A 12,161-nucleotide genomic window follows, 5' to 3' on the forward strand; every position below is an offset into this window, starting at 1 on the left:
CTTTTAAAAGGAGGGAGATAAAAGGCACTTGCTTGTGAAAAAGGCTCCATTCCCTAAAATGGTGTGCCTTTCATTATCTATGTTAAGGTATTTATTACTGTCTTGCTTAGATAGCCAGTGTTCCTATCTCAGCAAGGCCCAGACTCAGCAGCATGGTTGATTCTGACTTTCCACACTGAATCACTACTCAGAAAAAAATACAATCTTCTAGATGATTTATGTCAAACTCTCTCAAGAGATTTCCCAGAGAGGTCCTGTGATGTGTTTACCTAACTGTATTCTTTATCACTAAAAAATTGAGAGTCAAATATCGGAATAAGAACCCGAATGATCACAGAAGTGGCTGAGAAGCCAGCTGTGACATCTTATCTCTTCTGCTCCTCCCTCCAAAATCCTGAGATCCTCTCTAAGCCCTGTCTTACTACTTCCTGTCTCTCTATCTGTCCTCACTCCTCCAAAACCTCTATGGTTAATTTTGGTCAGCTAGTGGCTAGCTCTGCCCTCTGATTCAAAGCAAACATTACTGTCAGAATGCGATCAAAATATCACACAACAGTCCTGGAAAACCATAATGACCTGGTCCTTCACCTTAAAATGCGATGCTATGTACAACTGCATTACATTTTACTACACACAACTGCACTGCATGTGTTACTACTATTTATAGAACCAAGGTCTGGGCTGAGACGAGTAGCAGAATGCTACTGGTATGGGCGAGGCTCGACGTTAAAATCTAGCATCACAAAAGGCAAAACAAAATAGTTCCAGGCATAGCGCCTCATACTGGTAATAGCACTGAGAGGTTGAGGCAGGAGAACTGCCATGAATTTGTGGCTGGGATGGGCTACACCAAGTTCCAAGGCAATCTAGGCTATCTTGTGAGGCCCTGTGAATTCTGTAACTCTTTACAGGCTACAGATACTCTTTGTATTACTCTGTGTTTTTTTTTTTTGAGAGTATCATAGAAGTTTTTATTATGTATTACTCTGTTGTTTGTCTGAAGGTCAAGTCAGACTTCCAAACAGGATGGCTTCAGTTTGAAAACACTGACATTGTGAAGAACAGCAGCTCCCTTGTCACAAACCACTGAGTGTCATCACACTGATTAGACAGTGTTTAAACTGTGCAGTGGACTAATCGGGATCCCCTTAGATTATGGAAACTCACTTTTCTGGGGACAGATGGCATCATGAACAGGCACCACCAAACCAGGATCCAGCAGAACAAGAATTACAGCTCACTCAGAACAAAATGACCACAAATTGGGGATATGTTGTCTAGAATCCCATTGATGTTTTAATGTTCTATTTTCTGGATATATAATGATGTCTTTCCTCTTCTGTTAAGCCATGTCTAACTTACAATCTAGTAAATTCTACTTTTATAATCTAAAACAAAACATTTAAAACCAGCCAAACTTACACTATCCACAACTGTTATCAAAGTTGTTAAGACTTCCCTTAATTTTCAGGATAATACAGCTATTCAATGGGTTCTACAACAATCAATCCACAGGGAATGAGGAGATGGATCAATCCAGAAAGTACTTATCACACAAACATGAGGACCTGAGTTCAGGTCCCAGCACCCATATAAAAAGCTAAGTATGCTTCCTAGTGCTGTGGAAGCAGAGACAGGAGGATCCCCAGGACTCTGGCCAGTCAGCCTAGCTGAGTTCTAGGTTCACAAATGAGAGACCCTGTCTTGAGAAAGTAAGCTAAAGTTGAGCAGGGGTGGTGCCTTTGCAGGGCCTCGTCAGGAGCCTGCTGTGAAAGACTCCGTGGGAGCAGCAGCCCACAGCCTTACTTGTGTCCTTGGAGCTCGATGGCTGTCCCTTTTCTCCCGCCGATGTCCCACATGATGACGGAGTGATCGGAACTGCCTGAGAATAGCACACGCTGGACCGGGTCCCAGCAGAGTGCTGTCACCCCTCCTGAGAGAACAGACACAGCCAGGTGTTAGTCGCAGAACAATATCCTTGCCACAAAATGGGATCTTGAAGGGATCAGGACCCACACAGTCTCTGACTCAAGTATTTGTTAAATGAGTGGGTATGTAAGCCCCAGAAAAGAAAAACTGCTCCCAAAATAAAAAACACAGTCTTTAAGCAGCCACATATAATATGTGATATATCATAAAATCAACTACTATAAACACAGAAGGCAATCCACTGGTGTAATTCTAAGGGAAATATCACATTATTTGGAAGTATTAACTGTTTCTTAGCTATTACCTGCTCCTCACCCTGACAATAATAAATGAGAAGAAAATGAGAATTAAAATGCTAAATTAGATCTCTTCCTTTCTTGACACATAACAACTGTACATGCTTGTGGGGTTCAATGTGACGTTTTAATTTAGTTATACATCAACTAACAAGCAAACCAAAGGAGTAATTAGCATATTCAACTCACCAAACATTCCTAAGTGGAAGTATTCAAAATCCTTCCCAGTTATTTTGAGAGATACAATACCATTCTCCTAGTAACAGCTACCTGCTGTGCATCAGAGTTTCCTCTTTCTAACTGCAATCTGGTACACACTGACCAACTGGGGACCACCAACCTAGCTACTACTTCTATGAGGCCAACTCCCTAAAATCCCATGGGAGATCATGTGGTACTTATTTCTGTGTCTAGCTTACTTCATTTAACATAATGTCCTCTAGTCCATCCAACATGGTTGACAAATTACATCTATTTTTATGGCATGACAGTATTCCGTCATATGTGTAGACATATAACATTTCCTTTATAATTCCATTCATAATGCATTAAGCTGTCTGTTCCCATTCCTCAGTTACGTGAGGAATTCTACAATAATGGAAGCAGCTATATCTGGTACACCGACTCCATTTTCTTTGAATATGACCTTAGTACCTGGATCATGTGGGATTTTATTTTTTGTTCATTTGTTTTGAGACAGGGTGTTACTGCATAGCCTAGCCTGGCCTCAATCTTTTGATGATCCCTCTGGTGTTGTCTCCTGAGTTCTAGGATTATAGGCATATGTATCACCATGCCTGGATGTAAGTTTAGTTTTTAATTGTCTGAAGACCCTCCATCACACTTTCTATAAAGGCTGAAATAATTTACAGTTCTCCCACCAGTGTGCAGTACCGTGTCCCACAGCTTTGCTCCACGTGCTACCGTGTATCAATACCGTTTGTCCTAGCTAGGGCTTCTGCTGCTGCGATACAACATCAGGACCATGACCTGCAGCAACGTGGGAAGGGAGCGATTCTATCATCTTCCACTCTGTCCTCAGTCCGTCCCTGAGGGAAGCCAGGACAGGAACTCAAGCAGAGCAGGGACCTGGAAGCAGACCCTAAAGTGGAGACCTTGGAGAAGTGCTGCTTAGAGCATACAAGGCTGCCAGCTCAGGGCAGCATTGCCCACAGTGAGCTGGGACCTCCCACATTAATCATCAGTCAAGAAAAGGCACCACTGGCTTGCCCACAGGCCAGTCTGGTGTGGGCATTTGCGCAGCTTCTCCTTCAGAATGACTCAGGCTTTTGTGAGGCTGACAGGAAACTAGGCAGCCCGTCACTGTACCTGCCAAGAGAGGCTTGATTTTTCTGAAGATGAGTGATACTGAGCATTTCCCTTATAACTGCTGGCTATTTGTATGTGTTTATTTGAGAATGCTGTGATATGCTTTTATATTTGGGTATTAGGTATAATTAAGGACAATATTAGAGGTAGAAATTGTTTCTTTGGGAACTTGAGTTTACAATTCCTTTATAAACCAATTATACCTTAAGTGTTAGTATCCTTGTCCTACTTAGCTTTAATTGTCAACTTGACACAATCTAGAGTCACCAGAGAGGAGATCCTCAACTGAAGACTGTCTAGATTGAACTGGCCTGTGGGTATGCCTGTGGAGGAGTCTCTTGCTTGTTTATGCAGGGTACCCAGCCCATGGTGGGGGACAGCATCTCTAGGCAGGTGGTTCTGAGATGTACACAACAGCTGTGGGCAAGCCAGCAAGCAGCATCACTTCAGTTTTGGCTTTAGATTCGTCCTTGGGTTCCTGCTCTGACTTCCCCCAGTGATGGACTGTGGTCTGGAAGCGTAAGTCCAACACTTTCCTCTCTGAAGTCAGGATGCTGTATCTCAGCAACAAAAAGGGAAGCAGACCAACACTCATTGTGACATGAGGAAGGTGGTACCCTACAACTACTCAGTACCTCCTGGATGAGAACTGACTGGATCAATTAGATGGACCAAGACAGTGGTTCTCAATCTGTAGATCAACAGTCTTTTCACAAGGATTGCCAAAGACCACCAGAAAACAGATATTTACCTTGCACAACAGTAGTCATAACAGTAACAAAATTACAGTATGAAGTAGTAACAAAACAATTTTATGGTTAGGGTCACCACAAGATGAGGAACTGTATTAAAGGGTTGCAGCATTAGGAAGGTTGAGAACCACTGGCCTAAGCCGCAGGTGCTGTAGCATATGGCTACACAATATAACGACAGTTTCTTCTCCAGCAATCCCCTCCAATTCTTTGAATACTGAGAATAGAAACAAATTTTCTATATAAAATGAACACATAGCCAACAAATACCAAGGAATGTCAAAGATGCTCATTTTAAAAAAATATTATTGAAAAAAATTCTAAGAATATTAAGTAGCTTATATTTATTGGAACCTGACATTTTAAAAATGATCTTTCTCTCCTAACTGTGGCAGCAGAGTCCTTTAGGAACACGTGGGCCCCTTGCTCCCACTGCTATGGATTTAGTCAGCCTCTTCCTCTCCCTGCTCTGCACTCTGCCTGCATACACTCCTCTTCACAACAAGCCTCACGTCCCCTAGCAACATGCGGTTAACCAGACCCTCACCCTCACCCACTCCACTTTCCCCCAACAGCAGCCAAGCACAGTGCCAGGCAGAATGTGGGGCAGATGAATGAAAATTTGAAACCTTTTTTTTCTCCAGTGCATGCTAAGCCTTACCTAAACCCCACGTACTTAGAGGCGACCCCACTGCTTTCATTACTCACAGATGTCTTCCCCCAGAGTGGCTATCACTTCACAGACAAGAGGCCCTGGGAGGCTAGAGCTGTGGCTTGTTTACTGGTGTCTGCCGGGTTTGCGGCAGACATTCCGTCTGCATAGGCAGATGAGCTAGTGCCGAGGGATGAGGAATAGGAATGAATGCTCTCAGCCTTCCCCCTGGCAGATGAAGCAGGGACGAAACACCTCTTTCCTGGGCAAGCAGTGTGGCCAATGAGATGCTCGGAAATGCGAAGTGGCCTGCTTCACAAGTGAAGCCATTTGCTACCCACTCAGGGACACAGATAAAGCAAGGTGACAGACGTGACTTCTCCTATAAACTGTACAATGGGTAGCTTGGCTTTTTAAAGCACCACATCAGATTTCAACAACTGTGGGCACTGTGAGAAAGAATGGTAGGAAAAGATCCACCAACTCAGAGACTCGATGGATGATGGGCTCTGTTATCAAATTAGGTCACTACAGAAATTCTTTCCTGAACTATTATTGTATACTTAAAAATGGACAAAAAATGCCAGGGATGCCATCAGTGAAAGAGCAGTCTAGCATGCAAAAACAAAAAGCTACCAGAAGAGTTGAAATGGTAAAATCTGTGTTACAGATATTTTATGAATGTAATTGTTACTGGTGGCATAAAATCCTAGAACATATATACATACTGGGTTATTTTTACTTATTGGATTTTCCTCAACTCTTAACTGAATATTATAAATTTACAGATATAAGCATTTCAATAAAAACTATTCACAATTCTTTGACTATTTTTCAACTTCTAAAATTTATGTGTTTGAGAATTTTTGTGAATTTTCATGTGGGTGCCTGTGAAGGCCCCAAGGGGGAGTCAGATTCCCTGAGGTAGGGTTACATGTGGTTGTGGGCCTCCTAACAGGGGTGCTGGGAACCAACTCCAGTCCTCTACAAGAGCAGCACGCACTCCTAACTGCTGAGTAGACATCTCTCTGGCCTCTCTTTACTATTGTTTTTTAAACAGCAAGAACTTGGTTGTTCGTACTGGCCTCTAACTCTGGCCAGGTGAGTCCCCTGTCTTAGCTTCCCAGGTAGCTGTGTAACTCCATCCGTTTGCTCTACATTTTTTATTGTTACATAAACAAGAGTGTCAAATGTGAAACTGGGTCAGAGTCTAAATGTTTTTAGAAATTTAATACCTACTACCAAAATGTTTATGAACTATTTTTTTTAAATGATTAATTTTTTGAGGCATGTACAAAAGCCTTGCAAAAGTGAACTCAAGAGATAGAAACTGCTGGGTCTGCCTTTGCCAAAGTGTGACGAGTAACTTGCTCAGAGTCTGGCATCACACCCTCAACAGTAAGTTAGGCAGGCTAATAATTGGCTAGCAGAGGGCCTGAGCCAGTGCTCAGACCACTGTAGTCACTACCTTTTGCTCTAGGATGAAGGGGTGAGGATTTGTGAGCTCCCCCTGTAAGCTCTCCCCACTCTCTATTTCTCCTGCATAACTTATTGATTCATTCTACGTGTGTGGGTGTTTGTCTGCATATACACCATGTGCATGCTGTGTTTGCAGGCTAGACTGCAGGTGAGTGGAGGTAAGGGTTACATTTGCTTTACTGACCCTCCACACACACATACACTGACACCATCCACACAGAGAACAAGTCAATGCTGATCAACTCAGTGCAGTCTCTACACTGAGTGAGACCTCAGAGAAAGATCTAGGTGCAAGTGTCCATTTAACAAAAGTTAAAATTCTCATTGTGACCATTTGAAGATGCCTATCTGCACAGGACTTTTCCTGGTTTTCTCAGCTGCTTTTGAAATAGCCACAATATTTCTTTTGGTTCTCCTAAACAGTAAATAAGGCTGTGTTTAATTGCTTGTGAATCAGAAGGCTTTGGCAGGTTCTATTCAAACCCTCTTATTTTTCATATGTTTATGTTAATTAAAACAGTTCTTGGGCTGGGCATGGTGGTTCATTCACTCTAGTAATTCAAGTAAGGTTGAGGCAGACTTGGGAGGTTGAAGCAGGAGGAGTTTGAGACCAGCCTGAGTTACACAGCAAGATCTTACCATACAAAACAAAAACCATAAAAATAAAGAAGATATTACTGATGCTATTAACTTACAGTGGTCAAAATAGTTTCCCTGATTTGCTCAGCTCAATTTAGAGCTTGTAAAAGAAAACCAACAGAGGAAGCAAAGAACACAAAATTAGTTTCCTAAATCTTCACTGATTGGAAACTGCAGTTGTTGGGATGGTTCCATTGCTACTTCACATTTCTGTATGACTCTCTACACTGTAAGAGACAGTGATGGGGCGAATGGCCATGGCTCCCTACGATAGAGAACAGTGAATCCCCAAGAATGAGAACAATCAGACCAATGGCCACGGCTCCCCAAGAAAGAAAAGAAAATGATGGGGAGAATGATCATGGCTCCATCCAACAAACACTGAAGATCTCTATGTGTGAGTCAGGTCTCAATTGATGAGACACCTCCCTTCTCTAATGGATCTGGCTTTGGTCTTTGTTTGGCCCTTAATAAAAACCCCTTTCTAGAACTTGGAACTACAAGGCATAGATGAGGCCTCCTACATAGAATACTGCGAACTGTGCCTCCAATGTAGCTAAGCAAGCTGTGCTGCAGCCAACTGGTGCAGCTCCTCTCTGCCAGAAGTTAAAGCATCTCCATTACCTCATGTGAGCTAGCAACCTTCCTGAGCCATGCCATCTGCCTCAGAGGTACTTCATGATAAAAATGAGAGAATGCTTTAAACTATGAGAAAGATGAAGACCCGACACCTCAGTAACCGTTTATATTGCAGCAGGCATGCGGAAAACACAAGACAGAGTCATACCAGTCAACAACGCAGAGGGCAGAAACACCTTTGCAGTAGCAAATGACCTATGTACCCCTTAAATAACAACCTAAAGTGGGAGCTTTCGAATTTCTATCAACAAACAGGCAGATGGAAAAGTTTCTATCCAGCCATGCTAAACTCTGTCCCGCCAGCATCTCATGCCCATCTGCTTTTCCTTTCGCTGGGCAGTCTCCCCATCCCGCTCCCCCACCACCTGCAAACTCTCCTTGCGCCTTTTCTGTCTCTCACTGGTCCAGCAGGAACCGGCATAACTGGCTGGATCCAGGAGGCAGCTGTTTCAGTCCCAGCCCGCTTGCCCACGTGGCACTAAGTAATTTTCCTGTCTACTTCATTCATGAAACCATGTGTGAATGGTGTGGTCACACGGACGTGATTCTGTTTTAAATGTATGTTCTACACATCTTCTATGTCCCTCTTATTATTTGTATCTGTTTAAAATTTCCATTGCGGCTCTGAAAATGTGGGTTTCTCTGTGTAATATGTGACCTCCGCCACCTAGACTAAGGACAAGGAGGGCAGGTTGGACAATCTCACTGCCATCTTGACTAAGGGCAGGGCAGGTAACCAAGTCGCCATCTTTACTGAGGTATCCCTTGCCTCGTCTCACCGTTTAAGTAAGTTTTTGTCTCTAAATTCCTTTCACTGACTCTGTTACATGTGTGTTTTACACAGTGGTATGCTTTTGGCAGGGTCCACCAGAGCATCCACTTCACCTAACTCCTGTTTAATGTGTGTGTGTGCATGCATGTGACTTCTGAGTTAACTTTATGTGTGAACATAAGTTAGCTTTAACTCAGTGTATGTTTTTACATGTACTATCATGAATGATAAGTCTTCAACTTCCTACATTGTACCCTGAACCTATCCACTCCTCCTCTTGCTCCCCATTAGCACCCCATTTTAAGAGACAGTTTCTGGAGTTAGGGAGATGGCTTTGCAGTTAGTAGTGCATGAAGGGACTGTGGCTTTTGTTCTGGCCTCTCCTTCAGGCACAGGCACAGCCTTGGAGGGGTGAGCAGCAGCGTCAGTGCTCTGAGCGTGGACTCTTGGGTCTCTGCGCTCTCTCCGCTCTCACCATGCTAGCATTCTCCTGGACGTCCTGGACGACCTCTTGCTCTCCCCGAAGAATTCAACACTCACACATTCCCTAGGATTTCAGGTCAAGCAACAGCTTCCCTGAATGCCCCCTCCTTCCAAGTTAGCTACTTGTGCTCATGCTCTACTTCAGAAGTCCCTGGGGCTTCTTTTCCGGGCCTCTTGTCACCAGGCACCATTACAGCAGAGCTTGGCTCTCACTGGGTTCGGAGGAATCTGAGGACAACAGCTGTGCTTTTCCTTCTGACTGAGTATCCACTGAGACCAGAACCTGGAGCAAAGGCGCAGGGGAAGAGGATTCTGAGAATGGCCAGAGGCAGAAGGCAGAGGGGAAAAGCTAGGTCACGGGTGTGAAAGGAGAGCAGCAACTGCAGGGAGGGACAGCCACCACAGCCGATGCTGCATAACAAGGTCTTCAACGTGTCCCAGAAGACCCTGGGTCACCTCAGGGAGAGCAAGTCAAAAGAGATAACAGAGGCAAACCAGATGTTTGCCTCTAGGCTGGAAGGTAAATAGAAGGTGAGGCTGTGGACCCTAGAGCCACCAGGGGAATGGCAGTCTTCTAAGAACTAGCTGCTACAGTCTGCAGGAAAACAAGCCCTTTCCAAAGGGAGAAGAAAAAAAAAAAACCCTCAAAAACAACAAAAAAGGATGAATCTCAGTAGCAGAGTGAAAATCATCCAATTGAAAATGGAGAAGTACTTAAAGATCCCACTTTTGTGACATATTAGGAGAAATCACAGAAAGAACTGAGGGTGATGGGGGAGGGGCAGCCATCTAAGGGTAGAGGCTGCAGCTTCACAAGATGAAGTGTTCTGTGATGGATATGGTGATGGTAGCACACTAACAGCAATGTACTTAATTCCACCAAACAAGATGGTTAAAACTGCAAATTCTATGTTCTGTAAGTCTTGGATTTTTTAAATACTTTTTTTAAAAAAATATTTATTTATTTATTATGTATGCAATATTCTGTCTGTGTGTATACCTGCAGGCCAGAAGAGGGCACCAGACCCCATTACAGATGGTTGTGAGCCACCATGTGGTTGCTGGGAATTGAACTCAGGACCTTTGGAAGAGCAGGCAGCGCTCTTAACCACTGAGCCAACTCTCCAGCCCAAGTCTTGGAATTTAAGAACAGAATTAGAAGAGTAATGGGAACAGCTACAGGAGGATATGGGGTTGAGAGGGTTTGGTTTGTTTCTTGAACAGAGAAGCAAGAAATTTAAGTGTAGTAATAAAAGAAGAGGAGCTGTTGCCCAAGGTGAGTTTATTTTGCTGTAAGGATCCTAAGAATTAGCCTGGGTCTGCGGGAAGGCTGGCTCCCATACAGAAGTGAGAAGAGACAAAGAAAAGTCTGTTTAGGTATGCTGCAGAGTATGGAATCGGTAAGAAATAAACCATTTAAAAGCTATGACAGCTTTTGAAGGAGGTGGCTGGAGGATAGGAAAAAGAAAAGGTGGTTATGAGGCTGGCATGGGGAGTGTACTGAGCACAGCAGAGGGAAAGCAGGCCAGCCTGAGACCCGGCTAGGAAATCACGCCCTTGCAATGGTGTCGGTGGTCTAAATCTCAAGAGTGACCTGAAGATGGGGCTCTTGGTTCGCACAAGCAACGAATGTAGATTATTCTTATTATCAAGATTACCAAGGAGGGATGCTATTAACTGAACACAGGCACTGGGAAGCATGTGGCAAAGGAAGGGGGTACTGGAGCCTAGACACACAGGTCAGATCTATGGAGCTGGAACTACAGGCAGTTGGGAGACACCCCATGTGGGAGCTGGGAATTGAATTCGGGTCCTTTGAAAGAGCAAGCACTCTAAACTGCTGAGCCATCTCTCTGGCCCTCTTACCAACTCACCTCTGCAAATCCCTTATGACTAAATGGGCATCATTTAAATAACACCCTTTCCCATCTACTTTTATTTATCTATGACATTCAGATGGAGTATTATCTCTATACTAGAGCATGGGTTAGTTATTTACAAAAAAGAAACACACACATACACACGTGCACGTGCGCGCACACACAAACCAAAGCCCATTAGCAAACATAAAACCAGGCAGTGGCACATTTCCTCAAAATGAATATTTTCTGGAGCCAATGACATTCCAAAAATAAAATAAAATGCCAGTATTCATTACTGTCATCGATTCCAGTCTTCCCAGGGCTATGAATGATTATTGTTTATCTTGCAGAGATGATCCTGAGCACACTAGTGATGTAAGGGAGGACCTTGTTATAAATTCAAGGACCCAACAGGAAAGATGAATCTGTACTCTCTTATGTGGTCTCGCTTCTTCCCTTTTCCTCTGTCAGGATGTGGGAATCTTCTTGCACACTGTCTTCTTACTTCAAGCATGACAAGGACAAGTATCCTGCTAGTCTCCTGGGTTTTGAACCATGGTCACATGTCTCAAGCACCCCTTCAACACATGCCAGCACTGACTTTCTCCACAGCAACACAAAAGCCAGCTCTTAACATTATTATGAGAGAGTGGTTTCTCTTCCATTTGAAGGATGGAGAGAATGATTCGGTGTTATCTCTTACTGAGCCATTTTACAATCAGCTAAGCACACCTATATCCTCTGTGGTTTTACCCAAGCCCAGGTTGTTCTCTGCCACCTTCAAACACGGGAGCACCAGAATAAGCTGCAGGTGGTGAGAGCCTTTGCTCAGATCTTACCTGTGTGCCCTCTGAAGGACGTTAGCAGTGTGCAGTTTTCTTGTTCCAGTTTGAGGATGGTGACTTGGCCCGAGTGATCACCAATAAACACATGACGGGTTTCAACATCAAATCTATCATGTAATCGTTAAGGACTGTAAAGTGGGGATTTATGAGAGTAAGAAACAAAACGTCTAGAGTAGTTTAACAAGGAATGTTCACGGCCATACTAGCAGAACTTGAAGAGAGGACCTGGGAGACATGAAAGGGGACTTAAGAAAATGAAGGACATACAATATTGCTAGATAGTCAGACACAACATGACTGACCTGTCACTTATATTAATTTACACATCTAATATAACCACAATAAAAATATCAACATGTTTTCTGGAGTACGATATGTTCTTTCCAAATTCCACACAGAAAAATAAATAGAAGGAAGAAGATACAATAATACTTTGAAAATCAAAACAGCATGTAATAGGAGGCCATGTCTACCAGATATTAAA

The 12,161-nt window shown here is 43.5% G+C and overlaps 1 protein-coding gene across 2 annotated transcripts in view; it reads right to left on the reverse strand.

Moving 5' to 3' along the window:
- Positions 1-12,161, reverse strand: part of Wdfy2 (WD repeat and FYVE domain containing 2) — a 153,964-nt gene that overhangs the window by 13,507 nt on the left and 128,296 nt on the right. For both annotated transcript variants that reach the window (XM_013349268.2, XM_005355544.3), the window contains exons 6-7: positions 11,672-11,784; positions 1,807-1,933 (exon numbers count right to left, since the gene is read on the reverse strand). In XM_013349268.2, coding sequence (XP_013204722.1) covers positions 1,807-1,933; positions 11,672-11,784 — 240 coding nt within the window. The remainder of the gene's footprint in view (positions 1-1,806; positions 1,934-11,671; positions 11,785-12,161) is intronic.

The sequence above is a fragment of the Microtus ochrogaster genome, chromosome 17, assembly GCF_000317375.1.
Source record: "Microtus ochrogaster isolate Prairie Vole_2 chromosome 17, MicOch1.0, whole genome shotgun sequence".
NCBI lineage: Eukaryota > Metazoa > Chordata > Mammalia > Rodentia > Cricetidae > Microtus > Microtus ochrogaster.